General features: G+C 38.0%; 1 protein-coding gene across 1 annotated transcript; it reads right to left on the bottom strand.

The window, feature by feature from the left end:
* Window positions 1-3,403: 3,403 nt before the first annotated feature.
* On the bottom strand, window positions 3,404-5,951 carry CUNH8orf48 (chromosome unknown C8orf48 homolog). The gene is given in 2 exon segments (XM_042699699.1): window positions 3,404-4,036; window positions 4,038-5,951. Coding segments are annotated over 2 exon segments (1,989 nt in total). The 3' UTR covers window positions 3,404-3,961.
* Between the last annotated feature and the right edge of the window lie 16,976 nt (window positions 5,952-22,927).

The raw sequence follows: 22,927 nt of genomic DNA, 5'->3' as shown, positions 1-22,927 counted from the left end.
GTGTAGGCCACAGTGACACAAAGAATAGCAGAGCTCAAGAAATGGCAAGGCCCATCAAGAAGCTTGAACTTACCAGAAGAATAAAGAAATTAAAGAACTTGTGCATAACACTAATTCAAATAACCATTCAAATAAGGTTGTTGCCTTTTTTATTTTTATTTATTTTATTTTTTAAAGTTTAACAGTGGTCTTATTGATGTAAAAACACATTTCTAAACAAAACTCTCATGAAGTAATTTATAGTTTTTAATATGGCATATAATTTTAGTTAACACTATTAGCTTATAGACTTCTTTTTCTATTCTAACTTTTAATTTTAAGCAGTTGCATGAAGGAGTTGACATTCAACAAAATAGTATGCAAATTTAATAAAACTTGATCAATGTTTAGGTTTCACTTTTTACTATTTTTAAATAGTTGTACAAAAGGGTTTCATTTCAACATGTCAGTTTATAAGTACAATGCATCTTGTTCTACATTAATAGAATCACTCAAGCAGTTTTATTTGGACAAGAACATTTTACATGAAAAAGGTCACTTGCTTATTTCTAACATCATTCTTGGTCCATACAAAATTATCAATATAGGCAGATGGCCATGGGCAGCCAACAAGGAGCACAGAAGCATACATGTCTATCCTATCTTGTACCAAATGATTCATTAGACCTTATAAGGTCCATGTGCTGAGCATCTCCCATTCCTGTTAGAAAAACAACTCCAATAATAGTATGGAGAATGGTCTGAAGAGGGAACAAAGTATAAATAGGAGAGCAGAGATGATTAAGAGTAGTAAAGATGAAAATAAGTCCAGTCAGATATTAAAGAAGCGCAAGCTAATGGCCTGGTTGGAAAATGGCCCACACTTGAGCTGGAACAAAGATGACTAAGATTTCCGGCTTGATTGACTGAAAGGTTGTAACATGACCTTTAACGGGAGAATTCTAAATGGAAAATTATTCCAAATTTTGAATATATAACATATAAATATGTTTAAAGGCCAAAGATTAAAGCATGACATAATGCAGAATTCAAATAAAAACATTATGCAAATGGTAATTTCCACTTATTTAGGAATTACATACTAAGAGGAAATTTTACAGGAAAAAGATCATCTTTATGCATAAAGGTTTCAACTCCACATTAAAATCAAAATAATACACACTCTTGTATTAATTTTAACAACAAGTTTCTTTCTGTTAATTTAATTTTATTGTAAAGATGCTGTACAGAGGGGTTACAGTTATATGAGTAAGGCAATGAGTACATTTCTTTTTTTTTTTTTGGCGGGGGGGGGGGGGGGGGGGGCTGGTCGTGGGGCCTGAACTCTAAGCTTGGGTGCTGTCAGTCAGTTCTTCAGCTCAAGCTAGCGCTCTACCACTTGAGCCACAATGCCACTTCCGGCTTTTTTTTTCCTACTTATGTGGTGCTGAAGAGTCGAACCCAGGGCCTCATGCATGCAAGGCAAGCGCTCTACCACTGAGCCACCTTTCCAGCTCTGAGTATATTTCTTGTCGAGCATTGTTACCCCTTCCCTTGTTGTTCTCCCACTATCCTTTCCCTCCCCAACCTCCCCCATACCTCTGCTCCCCACCCAAAGTTGTAAAGTTCCTTTCCAATATACAGTCTTGTTGGTATCACTGTTGCAGTGGGTCATCCTGTGTCTTTGTTTCAATGTTTTGTTATTTCCCTTCCCCTCCTCAAATTAGGCAAATGTATATACAAGATGCAAGGTACCAAAATCAAATACAGTGACAACAGGGGATATGCCATAGGGGGAAGAAGAAAGGAAACAAAAAATAATCACATAGTACATTAAAAACAACAATATGTCCACTTAACCACCAGAAAACTGAAGTGGTATTCTGTCATTAGCCTAGCTCTGAGCAAAAGAGCTCAGAGAAAGTGCCCAGGCCCTGAGTTCTAGCCCAACCCCCAGGGCTGAAAAGATGTTTACACATATATATATGTAAACACACATATAGAGAGAGACACATACAAAGAATCACAAACAAATTTGTTTCACTTGTTAGACATAGACAAAATGACCCTCAGGTAATGTCATAAATTCTAGGATATCAGGTGACATAGAGAAAATGATTTATAATATTTTCCTTCTTAAATATGTTCTCAAAATGCCATAGTATTCCTGGAGGAATAATACTATTTCCTTAGAGTGGGCATTAAGACGAACAATAGACATTCTACAGTATATCTTCCTCAGAAAGGTTTTCTGCCCTCCACCTCCAGTCTCACACCCCTCCTCCAGCCCCTCAGCTAAATTTTTGAAGTAGACTTATTCATATATTTCATTTCTTCTTACTTTATACTTCTTCCTCAATTTACTTTATCTTCATGTCTATAAGTGGAATTATCATTAAATTTATCAGTGCCCAATGTATTACTAAACCATTTTTATGTGTCGATCTGTCACATCATCATGCATATACAAGCCATTTAGATATTCTTTTTTTGACTGCCAAACCATTACACATTTCTGGGGTTTTTTTTTGTCTTTATGTTTTTTTGTTTTTGGGTTTTTTATGTTTTGCTGCTCCTGGAGCTTGAATTCAGGGCCTGAGCACAGTCTCTGAGCCTCTCTGTGCTCAAGGTTAGTGGTCTACCACTTGAGCCACAGCACCACTCCTGGCTTTTTTGAGAAGTTGGAGATAAGAATCTCATGGGCACTTTTCTGCCTGGGCTGGCTTCAAACCATGATTCTCAGATCTCATCTTCCTGAGTAGCTAGGATTACAGTTGTGAGCCACTGGTGCCAAGCTCTCTCTATTTTTGTTGGGGAGTGGCTTTTTTGTGTGTGCGTGTGGCAGTACTGGTTATTGAACTGAAGGCATTGTGTTTGCTAGGCAGGTGCTCTACCACTTGAGTCACATGCCCATCTCTTCACATGGGTTATTTTTGAAGTAGGTCACATTTATACCTAGTTTGGCCAGAACTGTGAGGTCAGGTACATGGGACATGCCACCATGTCCACACATGGGTTGAGATGGAGTCTTGCAAACTCTTGGGTCTCAAACTGCCATTCTCCAATCTCTCTTCCCCAAATAGCTAGGATTTCAGGCTTACACCATAATGCCCAGCCTATGGTATTATGCAAGCTCATTATTCTTCTCCTACCCTTTAATTGTTGGCATTCCCTATCCTGATTAACTCAGCTCTTCTCTGTGGCCTTCCAGAATTGCTGAAAACACACATGACTTTAATTTCCAACTATTTGCCTGGTGGGGAAAGATTTCCCTGCCTGCCTCCTTATTTCATTTCATTAAACCTTTCCTCAAACTCTCAATACATGAATCTCAAATATACCTTAAGATACTCACACCCAAAAAAATTACACTGTTGATCATTACCATTACACATAGGCGCTTTTCTAGTGTACTCATCTATTTATTTATTTATTTGGAGACATGTTATCTCTATATAGTCCAGACTGAGATTAAGCTATTCATCTTCTCACCTCAGTTTCCTAAGTCCTGGAATGACATGCCTATTTCATTTTGATTGGCAGGATTTCCTATTTTATTGAAATTATCATTCATCCAGGTACACAAGTTAGAACCTTAATGAACACTGTTGACAGTTACCTTTTATTAAGTTCCGATAATCATTTCATCACCAAGACAGGAAATTATTATTTCCTGAGAATCTGTTGCATAGTGGAACTTCATTCCATGTGTTTTGACAACACTCTGGTCCAAGCCATCAATTTCACTCTTCTGTTTTCATGTATTGTAAACGCTTTATAACTATTCCAGCTACAGCACTGCCTTCTGTTATCTAAAATGAACAAAAAGTATTTGAAAGTTCCCAATACCTCAAATCTGCACAGGAAGTATAATCAGGCCTTACAATAGTTTCTAGGTTGACTACAGGGATGATGGCGATCGCTCAAATACACAACAGGAATATCTGTGCACATCACAATTTATTGTTAACAATCACCACCTCTAGTTTAGTCCAGTAAGAGGCTTGAGAAGTGGTGGAGTAAATGGTGAATCAGGAGCTCTATTTCCAACTTGCTTACATCTTCTGCTTTGTATCTGACCTTTCAAAACCGGAGTATCCAGTTGGAATTTTCTCAGTCAGTCTTTTCCAGATTAATTTAGGATCATCTGAAAGCCTAGGGAGGGCCTGATGAGCTTCTCTAACATGGGTGAGAAAGTCTGTGGTATGAAGATGTTCATCTATTTTCTCTTGGAGTAGAAGTGTTTCCAGTAAAGTCTTCTTTTGTCTTATGAAGACAGATTGAGCCAGCTCTGCTCTTTTGCTGCTGCAATGGGGGCACTGAGAAGGAATGTGTTCCTTAACTGCTGCTATTTGTTTTAGAGTTTCTTTTGTGTTTTGAAAATAGATTCTGTTCCAAAGTTCATCCGGTACAGTACAACTTCCGGTGTCAACCTCTGTAGTCTCTGCATCCAATGTAACGGACAGCTTCTGATGCCTGCTACTTTTCTTCGCTTTTGAGTCCACTCTATGATGAAGCAGGTTAACCTTGTTAGTACAAAAAGACTGAAGGGCATTTAATTCTTCATCAGATACCCGTGTGACTTTAGTTTGAAGTTTACTAACAGGTTGGCAGCGTCCAGAGTTTGTTTCTTTGCCCTTGAGGTGGTTGATCCATCTTTGACTCAACCTGTTTTCATTATTTTGGGGAGCTGAGAGCTCTGATTGCTCATCTCCTTCTTCCAAGCTGGTAGACAGCTCTTCACTTTCTAGTTCAGAGGCAATGGACCAAAGTTGTCCCCCACCAGAGATGAGTGAACTGGGGGGTGGCTGTCCCCCGTGGGAGCTGAGTGAACTAGAAGATTGCTGTCCCCCACAGGAGCTGAGTGAACTGGGGGACTGCTGTCCTCCACAGGAGCTGAGCGAACTGGGCGACTGCTGTTCTCCATGGGAGCTGAGTGAACTAGGGGACTGCTGTCCTCCACAGGAGCTGAGTGAACTAGGAGACTGCTGTCCCCCATAGGAGCTGAGTGAACTAGGGGACTGCTGTCCTCCATAGGAGCTGAGTGAACTAGGGGACTGCTGTCCTCCACAAGAGGCAAGTGAACTGGACACAGGCTGTCCCCCACAGGAGCTGAGTGAACTGGGGGATTGCTGTCCTCCACAGGAGCTGAGCGAACTGGGTGACTGCTGTCCTCCACAGGAGCTGAGTGAACTGGGGAACTGCTGTCCTCCACAGGAGCTGAGTGAACTGGACACAGGCTGTCCTCCACAAGAGCTGAGTGAACTGGGAGACTGCTGTCCTCCACAGGAGCTGGGCAAACTAGGGGACTGCTGTCCCCCACAAGAGCCAAGTGAACAGGACACAGGCTGTCCTCCACAAGAGCCGAGTGAACTGGACACAGGCTGTCCTCCACAAGAGCTGGGTGAACTAGGATACTGCTGTTCCCCAAAGGAGCTGAGTGAACTGGGGGGTTGTTGTCCCCCACGGGAGCTGGGTGAACTGGGAGGTGGTTGTCCTCTACAGGAGCTGAGTGAACTAGGATACTGCTGTCCTCCACAAGAGCTGGGTGAACTGGGAGGTGATTGTCCTTCACAGGAGCTGGGTGAACTGGGAGATTGCTGTCCCCCACAGGAGCTGGGTGAACTAGGGGATTGCTGTTCCCCACGGGAGCTGAGTGAACTGGGGGAATGCTGTCCCGCACGGGAGCTGGGTGAACTGGGGGACTGCTGTCCCGCACGGGAGCTGGGTGAACTGGGGGGTGGCTGTCCCGCACGGGAGCTGGGTGAACTGGGGGACTGCTGTCCCGCACGGGAGCTGGGTGAACTGGGGGGTGGCTGTCCCGCACGGGAGCTGGGTGAACTGGGGGACTGCTGTCCCGCACGGGAGCTGGGTGAACTGGGGGACTGCTGTCCCGCACGGGAGCTGGGTGAACCGGCATTCGGTACCTCACCCGTCCGGGACCCGCAAGCCTCCAGGGAAGGCTGTGCCATACCACTGCGTCCCTTCGTTCTTCTTTTGAATGCCTGGGCTTCGGGGCCGACAGGTGACCGCCGCAGAGCTTCAGACGCAGCTCCTCATCTGGCTGTAGCCGGGAGTGGGCTCCGGAACCGGTGAGCGGAAGTCCACTAACTCACGTCGTCCCCGCGCCGACGGTTCCGGGAGCGGCTCTTCCGGTGACGCCACCCGGCTGCCGTGGAAACGGCGTCCGAGCATGCGCAGTGCTCCGCCCAGCGCCCCGCCCCTTCCTCCGCTGGGCGGGCACGGGCTCGGCCTTCCCGCACGGCTCGCCGGGCCTGGCGCCTGGGCCTGCAGCTGCTGCTGCTCCCCCGTGCCGTATCGCGACCCTGGGCGTCTCCTGAGCGCCACCTCCCCTCCCCGCCTCGGTCTGCAGGTCTGCAGGATGAGTGCTGGGCCTGCGTCGCCTTTCCCCTATGGAAGAGCTTCCAGCCGCCTCTCCCCCACGCTGCGCAGCCTGACTCAGGGCTGTGTCGTGATAAGGCCACGCCCACCTGCGGCGGACGAGCCCAGGCGGTGGGCCTGTCCCGCAACCTGCTGAGTGAGCCGGCTGGCCCGGAAACCCTCATAAGCACCGCCTCGCCCAGGCCCAGTGCCGTTTGTGGAATAAGGACTGCCAGCTCCTGAATTCTCAAACTTAGACTGTTGTTACTCATGATGTATTCCTCTATAACCAGCGTCAGACAAATGGCTGAATAAGTGTGTGTGTGTGCATGTATATATATATATATATATATATATATATATATACCATTTATATGAGTGTATATACACACACATATGGTAGAATTCTGACAATTATTTTCAGAAAAACATAAAACCCAACTTCTGGACGTGGCGTGTTTCTAGGTTTTAAGAAATAATACCGCAATTTGGGTTTTAGTCAATATCTGATGTAATTTCAAAAGCATGATGGCCTTTCTCAGACACCTACTCCTCCGCTTGAAAAGGGACATGGTTCAGATCAATACAGAGTTAGTATTCCCTAAATATTCACTCTAGCGTCAAATGTCCAAAGGAATCTCTCCAATCAGAGCCAGCTACTCAATGAAGATAAGATTCCAACTTTTTTTTTATTCAACCTAAATTTTATTTTCTCATGTAATATTATTCTTTATAAAGAAGTAGTAAAGGAAGTGGTGCTGTGGCTCAAGTGGTTGAGTGCTAGCCTTGAGCAAAAGAGCTGAGGCTCAGTGCCCAGGCCATGAGTGCAAGCCCCATGACCACCACCTACAACAACAAAAAATTTATGAATTAAAGTAGTAGACAATTGTAGGTAGTTTCAAGTAATTGCTAAGTGGTAGATTTTCTCTCGTGATTTTTATTTTAAACCTCTTGAACACATCTTCACAAATAAAATTTATAACTGCATTTCTCCCATAATTTGGAATAACAGAACTATCTTTTAAAGTACATTTATATCTTTTAAAACGATAAGTATCTGGAGTTATTTTTCTTTTGCTTTTATAATGGTGTCATAAACTGCTCTTGATTTTAAAAAAATTAACTTTATCCTAGGAGCCGGTGAAGTTTGTGTAGAAAATTGTATATTTAATCAATTTATTTGTAATAAGTAGCAAAATCCAGAAGGTAGTTTAATATTAATAGCAGCATTATCTAAGAAAGAAAAAAAAGTAGCTTGACAGTATTAATCATCATCAAGCAATATTCTTGAACAAAGAAGGTCAAGTTTGACTTTAATCATAGAAAGTATATATTCAGCTCTCTCACAAGTTTAGAAATGACTTTACTTAAAATCCATTTTCTTTGTATTTATTTTCCATTGGTGAAAGATTGTATTTACTTATTGTTTTCCTTGTGAGAATCACCATTACTGTGAATGCGCACAGATCATGCACTAATGGCAAAAGCATACTCTATATTACTTAGAGATTGTTAAAAAGACTGTTAAAAGCATAAACTTTCATACTGCTTTTTAAAATTAGATGTTTCAAGTAAGAGAAAAAATAGAAAATCATAATGGGAGGGAGAATAATAATTTCATATTTAGTCTCAAAATCTTTCTATACTATATTGATAGATAAAGATCACACTTTCCATGAGCTATTCTAAAAGCAAATCTTATCAAGATTTGCAGGAAAAAATAATACAGTATGACATTTTCTGCATTTTATGGCTTCAATCAGGAAAATCAAATTTACTAAAAAAAATTACTATTTGTCCCAGAAAAACTCAATAGCAACTTTCTAGTGTCTATTATAACTTTGTTACAGAATGCTACAACCTTAATTTTGTAAATAATTATGAATTTGGGGACAGTTACTGCAAAATTATACAAACAACATTTAAATGTGAAAAGAAAATGTTGCATTTTTATTTTCATTATTAATAGAATCTTCCTTACTAAGTCTCGTCCATTTGAGGAACTATGAAAAAATCACTTTTTAATCAATAATATTCTAGCTCAGTTTTATTTTGGTAAATATTTTATTAATGATGAAATTTTATCTCCCTGAGTCTTTCCTTCCCTCTTCTTTCAAGATACTACATTGGTAAAAGAAAAACCTAAACAGTATTGTATTCAGTCTAATACTATTCTAATAAGAATAATGATACTATTAGAAAATGTAGTTGTGAAATTGGCTTCTTCTATTTAATTATGAATTGGCTTCCTCAGTAACAAAGTATCTAACATGTTGAGTATTTGCTCTACCATTGAGCTGTACCCCTAAACCCTCTTTCTAAGTCTTCTTATGTCTTGTTGCTTGTTTTCTCTAATTCCCATGGCTAATACTTCTAACAAATTATGAACTAGCAATGGAGTTAGTAATCTAATCTTTAAAAATTGGGCGTTTCTCTTTATCTCATTTATAGAACAGATGAAATCTTTCTCATATTTTGGAAATGTTCTGAACATAGAAAAACAAGAATTCAGCTGTTATGCATTAGATAAAATTGCTTTATAAAATGTTATTATTGCAAAGTTTTCTGTAGGTAAGGAGATAGCTGATAGATAGAGCAGAGATGATTCTGAAAACTTTATGAATTACTAGAGATACAGCTCTCAAATTAAAAACTTTAAATAACATCATCTATGGTCTTTCAATATTAAAAGAGCATCACTCAATATACCCTGGTTTACTTTTTTTTTTTTTTTTGGTACCTGTCTTGGAACTTGAACAGGGCCTGGGCATTGTCACTGAGTTTTTGCGCTTACAGCTAACACTACTTAAGCCACAGCTCACTTCTGGCATTTTTTGGTGGCTAATTGGAGATGAAAGTGTTATGGGCTTTCCAGCCTGGGCTGGCTTCTAACATAGATGCTTAGATTGCAGCCTCCTAAATAGCTAGAATGATATGTGTGAGTTATTGGTGCTGGGCCTAGGTTTACATTTTTTTTTTAGGTTTACATTTTTTTAAGTCTAAATAAAATAAAATCCTCAAAATGCATTTTCTTAGTGTTAAGTAATTTCTTTGTGATGGCTGCTTATATTTTAAAAATAATCTTAGACAAATTGAATTTTATATTACATTTTTATAACTATATACATATACATTTTTATAAAATATAGTATAACATAACTATTACAATGTATATACTGTTACAATATATACTAGACACTCAAAGCTGGAATCTAGGAGTTCTAAGCCTCTCACTTTTAACTCAACATAAGTTTTAGAAATAATAACATTGAATATAATTTCAGATACCTTTATTTTAAAAGAAAACGTCACAGAAATCAAGGGATTGGCAGGCTATTTCTTCTGAAAACTGCCAAGGACAGATTTCCATCCAAGTCTTTTTCTTCACTTGTAATTGGCTATCTTTGTGATAGGTACAAATTCCCCCTTTAAAAATACATATATAGGACATTAGCCATATTAGATTAAGACCCTACCTAATGATCTCACTGAAATTTGATTATCCCTTTAAAGACTCTGCCTCCAAATATGGTCACATTCTGAAGTACTAGAGGTTAGGACTGGAAGCACAAGAATTTAGGTGGAGGCGGAGAATACAATCTAACCCACAAGATGTGGTTTGTACAAAAGCCAGATTAAAGGCTAATTACACAGTCTGCTTCTGGGCTAGACTCTTAGTATGAAAACCACTAGTGATCTGCTAAGTGGGAAGAACAGAGTCATTGTGCATGGGGACCATCTGCTTAGTGAGGATCACCTTTGTCTTCGATGAAGGTCCATGTGGGCTTCATGTGTACAGTTAGATACCCCAACTCTGGCACAAATTTAATGCCCTAGCTTATAGAGTTGATTAGCTATATGTCAGGTTTTCATAAGTTATTTCAAGAAAGTAAAGTTTTAATTTGAAAATAAGCAATTTTTCTTTTTTCAGGTATTTTGATTTATATATTTCAGGATTTTTAATCATTTAGGTATTAAGCAATAATTTCTCATTGTTTCTCAAGAGTATCTGTGAACTGCAAAACAAGGGTACATCATACTTTCTTAGGTTTCTTAAGGTTTTTTCTTGTATCTTTTTCTTTTCTGTTCTATTATCTCCTTTTCTTTTCATTTTGATTGCTTTTTCTTTCTTTTTTTCTCCCTCTTCCCTACACTTGTTCCTTACCTCCCTATTCACCTCCCTCCTCCTCCTTTACCTCTTCTTCCGTCCTCAATCTCTCTCTTTCTCTTTCTTTTTTCTTTTTTTCCTTTCCTCTATCTCTCTGTCTCTGTCTGTTTCTCCCCTGTCCCACTTCCCACCTCTCATTTCTTTTGAGGCAGCCCAAGCTGGCCTTGAACTTGCAGTCCTACTGTTTCAGTTGACAAGTATTGGTATTACAGATGAGTGCTATCATACTTGGCTTGCCCAGTTATTCTTGAAATATGTCCAATATATTTAAGGGCAGCAATAAAATTTAGCAACAAATCGTGTTAAATATGAATTTGAATTGCATAATCTGTTTTACATAATATCTAGGGTTCTGTCACAGGCCCAATCAATATGTACTTAAGTTATTTTCCTTTCTTTGTAGTTCAAATTCAGAATGATTGCAGAGTCTTTATGCAGTGTAAAGGTATCTGGGTCCATGAGCCTTTGGCAATACTGTTGAAGACTGACTTTAAAGTCTAGAAAATTAATATAAATGAAGATCTAAATATAATGCATTTCCCACCAGAGCATGGAAGGTATATAAAATTAATATGAATTTGAGTTTGTATTTTTATGTTTGTGAGGAAGTCTAGTATTCTACAGCTCTATGGACAAGGATGATGGGTTTGTAATTTACAGTGGTTTTCCTGGAAACTAGTATGTGGAATTATTTTTTTACTACACAAGATGTTGCAATACATTTTACTGTAATGGTTTTACTTACAACAGAAGATTTTACTGTACAATGAATATTCACATGATCACATAGGTTTGAATGATAGAAATTCCAAATGATTTCCTTTAATATGACTCTTTTATGCAATTATTTCATTAAATTGTTCAAAGTAAATCAGAAAATTGTATCATCATGCTTGGGAACACAGCTAATTCAATAAATTGAGTTCATAGAGCACCCTTATTTTATCTCTGTATTTTAGATAGGCATTTTCCATAAACAAACTGTATCACTGAAGAATGTAAAGCTGTTTCTTTAGAGCCTCCCATACTTAATGTGAAAGCTGTCAACCCAGAGGGCTGAAACAGAGCAAGATTATGAAACCTGAGTGAATAGCTCATTCTTCCCATCCATGCCCTGGCTGCATGCTGCCATGTGGCCCAACACTGAGAGGTATGCACTGTGATAGCTAATGAAGCACTTCCTTCATATCCAGCTGACCAGAACTCTGATTCGAAGCCTGCATTTTATGCTACTGAAATCTCACAATGTCAGGCTTTGTATTCGCTCACACAAGCTGTTTCTTGTTCCTTTGATGGCTAAATTTCATGAATCAGACTTGAGAGACCCCCTTTACTAAGAGTGTGGTGCTAAATTATTAAACCAATTTCTGCTATTTTGTGCATTTATTTTGTTTTGACTATCTCTTTTTAACTACAGTATCCTTCTCCCCTCCCCCATAAAAAATAACAAGAACATTTTGTTTTTAAAGCTACTTAGAAATGAAAAACTTGTAAAAGATATTGGCCCTCATGAAGTCATTCCTGCATGTCAAATATACATTATGAATGTATATATGTACATATGTTTGTATATCCATATATATATGCATATATACATATATGTTTGTATATATAGAATGACGACCAAGAAGAATCTTCATCCAATGAAGAGAATATCATTAAATGGACAAAAATAATAAGTGTGGCCCACTTGTTATGATTTTTTTTATGTGTTATTCTCAATGATGTTGGGTGATTTGACCCTTCCTTCTGTTAACTAGTATTAGAAATCTGGCCAAGTGGCCTCATGAACAATCCATAGCCATTCTCAGGAAGTTTCATAAAACATGAACCTCCATGAATCTGAATATACATGTGAAAGGTTTAAAGGTTCCTCAAAATCTGTGAATTCTAAAACAGATAAAATTATGATCTCATACTCCTCAAACTTGAGTTGTGATCATCAAGTTTTTCATTTTCAGTAACAGAGATAGCAGCAGCATCTCAGGGAACTGTTGAGAATTAAGTAAAATAACACAGATACGACTTAACCTGCAATACCGGCTATTTGGGTAGTTACTGTCATTATTACAATTCCACAAGTGACTTAAATAAGACCCTGAGCACAGAGATTCTACTAATACAATGTGTTTTTTATTTGGGAGACTTCAAAAACAGCCCCAAATAGATGATAAACAGAAATTGTTTCTCACACTTTACAGACAAGTCAGTCCATAATGAAAGCACCACTACTCAGTGTCTGCTGAGAGCCTACTTTCTGTGTCCCAGATGGAGCTGTCACCCTGTGGCCTCTACTGGTAGGAAAGGAAAGACAGCTCCATGGGGCTTGTGTAAAAGGGCACTAATCCAATCACAAGGCTTCCACCCTCATGACAAATGCCCCCACCACCAGATACCATCACATGTGGGTAAGGATTTAATATATAAATATAAATAAGCAAATATATTTAATAGATAGATACTTAAATCTTTAGTGTTTACCCTTCTGACTCCTAGGATTCACATTTGTCTTTCACCTCCTCTATAAAATTTATTTGAAGCATTACTAAAGTTACGCACATAAAATAGGTTGAACAGAAAGTTGGGGGTCAGTTTACACCTGTAATCCTAGCTACTCAAGGCTGAGATCTGAGGATCATGGTTCAAAGCCAGCCCAGGCAGAAAAGTCTGTGAGACTCTTATCTCCAATCAACCACCAGAAAACTGGAAGTGGTGTTGTGGCTCAAGTGGTAGAGCTCTTGCCTTGAGCTGAAGAGCTTAGGGACAGCACCCAAGCCCAGAGTTCAAGCCCCACAACCGATTTAAAAAAAATGTAGAACAACGAAGCACAAGCTTACTTCTTCAAATTAAAAAATGAGGTGATTAAAACTTAGGAACTCATTGAGTCCTATTATCTTAACATTTCTACCATCTGGATATAGATTCTGATTTTCTGTTTCCTTAATTTTAGTGAATATCAAAACTTCTGGACAAAAGTATGTAAGTACTAGAAAAGTCAATGTTATAATGCCAGTTTTTGTTCAAATTAGCAGAGACAACCTCTATCTTTTCTTTGCAAACATGTAATGTGCCAAATTTGTAAATTCTAACTGTAAATATATATCCCCAAATAGAGGTTTTTGTTTTTTGGTTTTTTTTGGCAGTTCTGGGATTTGAACACAGGACTTTGTGCTTGCTAGACATGGGCTGGTCGGCTGAACCATAACTCAGGGTCTGTTTTGCACTGATTTTGTTGTTGTTGTTTGTTTGTTTGTTTTTAAATTGGGTCTCACTTGCTACCATGCTCAGCTGTTTTCATTGACAAAGTCTCAAAGGCACTCCTGACTGGACAAGTCTTGAATTGTGATTCTCTCCATCTCAGGCTCCCAACTAATTTAAGATTATAGGCATGAGCCACTGGTACTTAGATACAACTTTATATTTGACTTTTCTCTTTAGATTCTTAGGTAAAAATTTGTTCTATTAAATTTTCTAATTCTTCACTAATGAAAATGCTGTGAGTGAAAAAAGCCATAATCTATAATAATATAGTCATATATGCAAAATAGTATAATATTTTATATAATTATAATCATAACATTAATATCATTGTTGCCTTTGTATGTGATCTATGTTTTCAATAGGCGCAGATAATATTTTCAATAGGTACTTCATACTACATATTAAGTTATTTTAAAATGTGTCTAATCAAAGGTCTAAAATATGATACTAGCTCTCCTCTTAGTTCCTTAATGAGTGTTTCACTGTATTGTTTAGAAATATGTTTAAAAAGCAAAGTTTAATTTCAGAGGAGAAATGTTTGTATCACAAGTTAAAACTAAAAATATGGTTCTGCCAACCTTTGAAAGATTAGGTATAGCTGTTATTTTTTCATATTTTCAACCTGAGAACATTAAAGTATTTCACTATGTTATAGGAAGAATCTAAGTAAGCATTTACATAATACTGAATAAATATATCCAAACAAGATAATTAATCTAAGTAAGGACAAATTCTATGTGTGAGATTTGCAGCATGCTGTTTTGTCAATCTATTGATCAGTTTAAGTCTTGATCTGAAATTTCATCTTGATTGGTCTCTCAACATTCGTACTATTTTTCTGACCTCCTGGGTGTGATTTTCCCGGCTTCCTTCACATACCAGAGTATCTCACAATGCACATTGTCCTCCGTCACTTCTAGTATGGTCTGTTGATGAGTCAAAATCATGTTTTATACTCCCAGAACAAAATAACATCGAAAGGACTGTCCAGCATCATACCTCCACCTAAGAGTATTCAATAAAAGATTATACATATCTAAACTTTGAACTTTCAGAAAAATAATTTGATTTTCTACTATTTTTTTCCTACTTGTTGTAAGTATGTAAAGATACCGATGCTACAGAAGCTTGGGAATGAGCAGTCTTTGCTAGTGATTGAAGAGCAGCAGACATTGGGTAATTAGGATATGGTCAAATGGTGGTGAAGTACTAATGCACATACACCCCAGCAAGCCAAAGCTCCTGAATACTGGGAGTCATCCATGGCCCTCCTTCTACCTCACCATCTACAGCTGGTCAATTCAAGATTGCAATACTCCACCTCCCTGAAGAAGCTGCTTCTCTTAAGCCTTTTCTCAAATCTAGGATAGGATACCACCATCACTTGCTGGGCCTAATGCATCTATCTTCAAGGTGGCTTCTGAACTTGTTGTCTTCTTACATTCTTCAATTTCATTCTTTCTTAGACTCAACTCTTTCCCAGTAGTTTTTCACACACACACACACATCCAGAGGAGAGAAAGCACAACCCAGACTGTGACCCTTCATGTTTTCTGTTTTTGCTTCTAATCATTTTGTCTGCTATTAAGCCTTTTTCTGAATGAGTGCACACACACACACACACACACACACACACACACACACACACACACACACACCCACCATCCAGGCTAACACTATTACTAAAGTTTTATGTGAAAATACTTGAGGAAGAAAGAGAGAGGAGATTGTTTAAGCCGCTGAAAATTCCCTTGAGAAACAGAATGACGTGGAGAATTCCACAGCAGCTTTTCCCTGCCTTCTTCCCAGTCCTCCCAGCTGACTTCCCACCCTTCAAGTCCTAAGTTACTTGGTGTTCCTCCTGAGAAGCCTGTCCTTAGACCCCTGCTTCTCACACTCTTCTCCCCAGAATATGCATATACCATTAACGACATCATAAAGAATTCATACTTGTGAATACTTTGTGTATACTTTGTCATAACTGGTAGATCGGAAAATCCCACGACAGCTGGAAAGTATCCACCTTCTCCCCTATTGTGTATTTTAATAACATACTAAAGGGCTAATACATTTTGAAAGTGAAGAATTAATCAAATGAGTTGAGAGTGGAAAGTAATGAGTGAATCAAATGGATTGAGAGTCTAGCAACATCTCTGCAATAGAGCAATATCTATGTGTCCTTTGAAGTTGCATCTAAAAATCAGATACATGTTTTCCTAACCTTCACACTGCCATCACAGTGGGGCAGGTTCTAGAAGCAGTGGACCATCCTGCTGGTCCTCATTCAGAAAAGAACAGACCTGGTGAGTGTTCAGCTTTTGTCGTCATCTGCTCCTAGGCCCCAGCATGTAGCTTGGCCTAAGGGTCAGCCTCAGTTGGTACGTCCCTTTGACCTTGGACAAAAGCCCCTGGAAAGAAGATTACAGGAAGCAGGCATTGTGTAAGGAAGCAAGACACTTGGCCCCTATGCTAGAACTCTAATTTTAGTGTGCATTAGGATCACTTTTAACATTTCAATGGTCAGGTGATACACAAACCCAATTAAAGTAAAACCATGAGACATTGGATCCACACATAGTGTTTTCTAGAATTCTCCTGGTGATTCCTAGCCTGTTAGAGATTCTGCACTTTCGGTCCATGTTACCAGAAGTTCAGGACAAAACATTAGCTTCTTCTATGAGTAAGTCCTTTAGGGGTGTACTTACACAGTCATGATCAGCACACCTAAGTTAGACTTGAAGCACAGGAGATCCTATGCATGTTGAAGTTGACACATGAGAGCAACATCACATTACTACCTTACTCCTGGCCACTGTCTTTTACTTTTTTTCTTTTATTCTTTTTTTTTTTTTTTGTCCACCTATCCCTCTCCTCTATCTATGCTCTTGCCTTTCAGAACTACATTTGGCTGACATGTCACTCTTCTGCTTTCATAGTTAACTGCTTTTTAATACAAATTATTAGAAATGTTCAGAAAATTCGGAGGAAAAATAGGACCAGAAACCTATATATGCGCTACAAATATTTAACAAAAATAAATTCATTAACCTTTAGATTCTTGATTACTAAAAAAGAAAAACAAAAAACAAAAACACAATACAATTTGTTATAAAAGACTAAAATTAAAGCCACCTGTTTGTTCCCGCCCTGTTTAATTCTATCTTGTCTCTCTCCATTCGAGGTGTTCATATATTAACATTGGCATGAATATAGTGTCTCCTTCCCAAAACCTTTTTTTGTTCATGAGGAACCCTATAGCAAATAAAGCACTCAGTGATACCTTAGTGTATAGACAGGAAATATGCATAATAAATAAGAAAATTACATTGGAAGATGGCAAGTAATGTAGGGAAAAATGAGCCTACAGAGTATAAGAAAAGAGTGCTATAATGTTAAATACAGAGAAAGCCTCTGAAGAATTGACATTGGAAGGAAGATGCAGAGGAAAGGATGAAATGAGCCAAGAGGTTATTAACAAAAAGTGTTTCAGACTAAGAAGGCAGCAAGAGCAAATGCCTCCCTTTGCCTGCATGTCCTGCATGGGTAAAGAATTACAAGGGCACTTGGGGCAGATGATAATTTAAATAATTTAAATAATAATTCCTTCAAATTAGAGGATAAGAACACAGAACTGTTGAGAACTCAAACATGAAGGGCCTGTGGGCTATTGTAAACCCTTTGGATTTTTCCCTAAGCTAAATCAATAGCTATTGGGACATTGGAACATATGTGGGAGTTTGGGTTTTGTTTTTGTTTTTTTCTGATAGCGCATACTTTTTTGTATGTTTTTTATTTTAAAAATACTGTACAGAGGGGATATAGTTACATGAGCAAGGTAATGAGGACATTTCCTATCGAGCATTGTTGCCTCCTCCTTTGTTTTTCCCCTACCATTCCTTCCCTCCCCCGCTTCTGCAACTACTCCCGCCACTCCAAGTTGTAAAGTTCGTTTTCCACATAGTGTCTTGTACATCTCATTGTTACAATGGGTCGACCCTTTTAAGCATTAAGCAACCCTATTTAAGCATTTTGTTTTTTCCCTTCCCACCCCAAATTAGAGAAGTGCATATACAAGATGCAGGGCACCAAAATCAAATACAGTGAAAACAGGAGTTATACCATGGGGGAGGAACATACAAAGAAACAATATGTTGTAACAAGCTATCACTGTCTTCTCCAGTAGACTTTGGGTCAGGGATGGGGAAATGAGATAAGGGCTAAGCACAATGCTGTAAGAAGGAGTCCAAGCAAGAGAGAACGGTTTCTTGATCCAGAAAGTCCCAGTGGACTTGGTCAGAAACGGTCGTATTTTAGCTGCAGGCATGACACAAGAAATAAAGCACAACGCCCTGAGTTCAAAGAATAAAAAGGAGAAGTGGCCCTATTTGGAGATGTGAGTTTTATTCATGTGAAGGGCTTTAGTGACCTTCATAAGAGTAGCTTTGAAGTTTTAGAGATCAAAGACTGCTGGGATTTTATATTAAAGCCAATCAGAAGAGAAAGAAGAGACAGCGAGTGTGGTTAACTTAAAAAATATTTGCTGCAAAGGGAATACAAAATGAAGAAACTGCTGGAGAGAAATACACTTACTCTGAGGGAAAAGCCATCTGTGCATATGCTGACGAGAAATGCAATAAAATGGGACCTTATAAAGACCCAACATGGAGGGATGGATGAAGAACAGACATGGAGGAACTGGACCTTAGAGAGGAGTTCAGAAAATATATCTAAGTAATTTGAAGAAAGGAGGTATAGGGTACACAAACACTGAAAATATGTTGATAATGTGATAATTATAAAAGGTCACTTTAAGTGTGTTAATATTATTTAGATATGTTAACTATGGCAATAATGAGACTAAGATTATATATACTAGTATCACAAGTTTTTAGTTTAACATTCCTATTACTAATTCTGTGGCTAAATAAGAATGTTACATTTCTTAAAATATAATACTTTTCCATAAAAATGAATCATTTCTTCCAAAATACCAAAGGGAAATAGGACACATGATAAATTGATAGATTAATACTCTCTAGAATAAAGTTACCATTTGACTCTCAGGTGCTTTTTATGATCAGTTTATAACATTTATGCTTTGAACTGTTTCCAGTGAATGGAACCTTAAGTGTTACAATTTTTTACAAGAATAAAGACACATAGTTACAATTTTCTTATACTTTCAAAATATGACAAAACAGAATACCTCAAAAGCATTTATTTTGTTTTTTCACTTTTTCCACTGTTAATAAATCTTAAAATCTAATAATTTATAAACATTTCTGCTGATGGTATAGGACAATGTTCTTTAATAAGTAGTTTATATAAACTACTCAACTCTGAAAATAAATAAGTACCCACTGACAAAATTTAAGTGTCAAGCTGGTAATTCTATCATAAGGCTATAAAATGTTGTGAATGCTAGAATTTCTAGTTTTTGTTGGCTCTCTGCCTTGGATGTTTGTATCAAATTATTAAAAGTATAAATGCAGTTTACACAATTTATTAAAAGCATTGATGGCTCACACCTGTAATCCTAGCTACTCAGAGGCTGAGTTCTGAAGACCAATGTTTGAAACCAGCCCTGGGGGAAAGAAATTATGTCTAATTAACGCCAGAGAACTGGAAGTGGAGCTGTGGCTCATAACCATAGACCACTAGCCTTGAGAAAAAAATGCTCAGGCACAGCACCTAGACTCTGAGTTCAAGCCCTATGACCAACAAGAACAAATTCAAATTACTGGCAAATTCAGCTTTTATTTTTTTCTCAACCAAATCCAATAAATGGATCAATATACATCCTTTACAGTTATCTTATTCTGAATTCCAATTTGTATATAGACAAGTATCCAGACAGCTAGGTGTGCACATATACAACCTTGTGTTTGCCTTGCCAGGGATTTTTCACTTGGATGAAATAAAATATTATGACCTCAACCATTTCTCTCTGAAATTTCCTTCAAAACAGAACTTATTACACCTTCATTGGCATTCTAGAAATTTCATGCTTGGAAGCAATGGACCTTATCTTTAGCCTTAATTTTAAAATTCAAGTCAACCTTTAGGATCTTAATAAGAACATGCAAAAACCTGGCCTCTGGGGTACTAATATCTGTATATTATGTTGTCAGGGTGATGGCCAATCACTTAGGCCAGATTCTGGAGGCTTAAGGATGAAGATACATCACTTGTTTGTTTGTTTGTTTGTTTAATCTTAGCACCTTATACATATAGTAAGCACTATAATCATTTCCCAAATGAACATAGATGCTTCTATTTGTTCCTATACATTTGAAAGGCCAGCCAGACAGTCATCATTGCAAACAACAAGGATAACAATAAAGGGTAACTCAATGCTAGACTGTCTCTTTAAGCTCAATCTTTTTTCATATGATCTTTGAAAATCCAAATGTATTACATCTCTGAATTGCTTTTGTCTATTTTGGCAGTAGTATCTCTAGAGTTCTTCTGGAGATTAGTTTTGTGTGACCTTCTATTCCTGAAACCACTCAGGCCCATTTCAATCAACCTGTTCATTTCCAGATGTTTTTCCTACCACATCCTTTAACATCATTTAAATTTTAATTCCTCTGCTATTTAATGTATAAACCTTTTCTTTTAGGACTATTTGTGTCACATACTTGAGTTATGTGTGTTAGTTACAGGGCAATGATTCTATGTGATTTCATTAGGATGTTTCATGGAAATTTAAAAGCACACATGGTGGAAAAGTAGTTGTAGGGTTGAGGTATTTAAACTTGCTTACCTCATCTAATGTTTTATGAGAGTGTTTTGAAACAATTTTCAACTCAAATGGAAGTACCTTCTTATATCATTTGTGACTTTCCATGGGATGATGACCTCTTAAAGAGAAAATATTTAAGTATTAAATTAAGTATTAAGTGTCTTGTAAAGAAAAAAATCTCACCTGCTGCTCAATGTCTTCTCTCCCCCTTCTGTTGTAAATTTACCATCTCACCAAGACTGATAATTCAAATTAATTTGTATTTAAGATGTTATTTCCTTCCTGTGCTAATACTGCTAAATTTTGCCCTCCCTAGAGTAAGAAAACAAGTGATCTTTATAAGTGGTAACTCACTTCCTGTTTTTTTAATGGAGTTATAACTAAGTTGAGGAAAGAAGTTTAAAAATAATGTTTCTTATACTTTACAAATTTGAGGAATGAAATATTTTTTTTATAAAGAGAAGATTTGTGCCATAGAAATCCAGTAATAGCTGGGCCCCGGTGGCTCATACCAATAATCCTAGTTACTCAGGAGGCTGTGATCTGAGGATTGCAGTTAGAAACCAGCCCAGGCAGGAAAGTTTGTGAGACTCTTATCTAGAATTAATCACAGAAAAAGAAGTGGTGCTGTACCTGATAATTGTCTTTCCATGGGGATATAAATACACACACACACACACACACACACACACACACACACACACACGTTTATATTGTGAAGAAGAAGGATTGGGGCTGGGAAGGTGGCTCAGTGGTAGAGCGGCCCTGGGTTCGATTCCTCAGCACCATATAAGCAGGGAAAAAAAAGCCGGAAGTGGCGCTGTGGCTCAAGTGGTAGAGTGCTAGCCTTGAGCCGAAGAGCTGAGAGACAGCGCCCAGGCCCAGAGTTCAGGCCCCCGACCGGACCCCCGCCCCCCAAAAAAAGAAGGATTGAATTTCTGTTTGTGGAAATAAATATTTTCCATGACTCAGCTAATTAACAACAGCTTATGTTGTCTTGCTGTTTATTATTATATCATCACATTTTTTTCTTTTTTTTTTCTTTTTTTTTTTTGCGGGGGGGACCGGTCATGGGGCCTGAACTCTGGGCCTGGGCACTGTCCCTCAGCTCTTCAGCTCAAGGCTAGCGCTCTACCACTTGAGCCACAGCGCCACTCCCGACTTTTTTCTTTTTGCATATGTGGTGCTGAGGAATCAAACCCAGGGCCTCATGCATGCAAGGCAAGCGCTCTACCACTGAGCCACCTTCCCAGCCCCATCACATTTTTTTCTGAGTTCTGTGTTCTTATGTTGTCAATGAAACCCAGGGTATTGATAAATCAATATGAGAGTAGATGGCCTAAGAATAATTTCTTGAACCTCCATTACAAATTTTTATTGTTATCTTCTTTTGTTTTCAAAAGTGACATTATCTTATTATGGTCATTAAGAAGAGCATTTACTCAAATGATGACCTAGGATGACAGGTTTTATAGTGAAATCATTGACAAAAAGACTCATTTTAACTTTTAAATATATAGTAAGAGAGATTTTTGATGAGGGTTCTCAGTAAGGTTTAAGTTCAAGGTAATAAATTTTCTCTTACAGAGTCTGTACAAATGTCATGCTATATAATGCTGCAGTGTTTTAGTTTTGTTCATAAAGCCATTGAAAGTCCAAATAACTGATAATATAATCAATCTATAATCAGTGGTAGCTACTAAGACTCCATGGAGGATTACAAAAACCTGTTTAATTGTTTACTGTTAAGTTCTAAATTGAAAATACTGTTAGTCCATAATGTATATAACTGGTTATGGTACAATTTTCTTGATCATCCGCATTCTGTCAAATATGTAAACTTTTCTTTATCATTTCATAGAAGCCATCAAATGCAATAAAACAATGGATTTTAAGAACTTACACATCAGGGGTATTTAGCATGTGATTGCAATTAAGTTAAAAACATGTTTTTTTATGTACAACTCAATTCAAGAAGAAAGAACTCCAAAGACTTCTTCATTCAAGGATACATTGCATGTCTATTTCAGGAAATGTAGAATTATTTTAACAATATACAGCATTCTAAAGACTCTTGCCAAGTTATGACAGAAACCATGATGGATGAGTAAAATATGGAAAATGGGAAGTCTAAATCTGGGACACACTATTCCACAGTGACTAGGGCCATTTACTAACATGTCAACTCTATTTTGTGCATGGTCTGTTTTCTAATATGCTCACTTTCATGATCCAAAGGCAGTATAGATTGGAAAGATACTATATTGGAAAAACCAGAAGAGGAGAGGCGCTGGCATTTTCTTAGTTTGCATAAAGACAAGGACATATTGGTGAATCATGGATAAAACACAATCTTTAAATGAGATGTCTGGAAAGTGATTTCAGTTTGCACC

Source organism: Dipodomys spectabilis, unplaced genomic scaffold (assembly GCF_019054845.1).
Source record: "Dipodomys spectabilis isolate Male_0828 unplaced genomic scaffold, ASM1905484v1 ptg000009l, whole genome shotgun sequence".
NCBI classification, from domain to species: Eukaryota; Metazoa; Chordata; class Mammalia; order Rodentia; family Heteromyidae; genus Dipodomys; species Dipodomys spectabilis.
The sequence above is the reverse complement of the archived record's forward strand: the minus strand, read 5'-3'. Positions and strand labels throughout refer to the sequence as shown.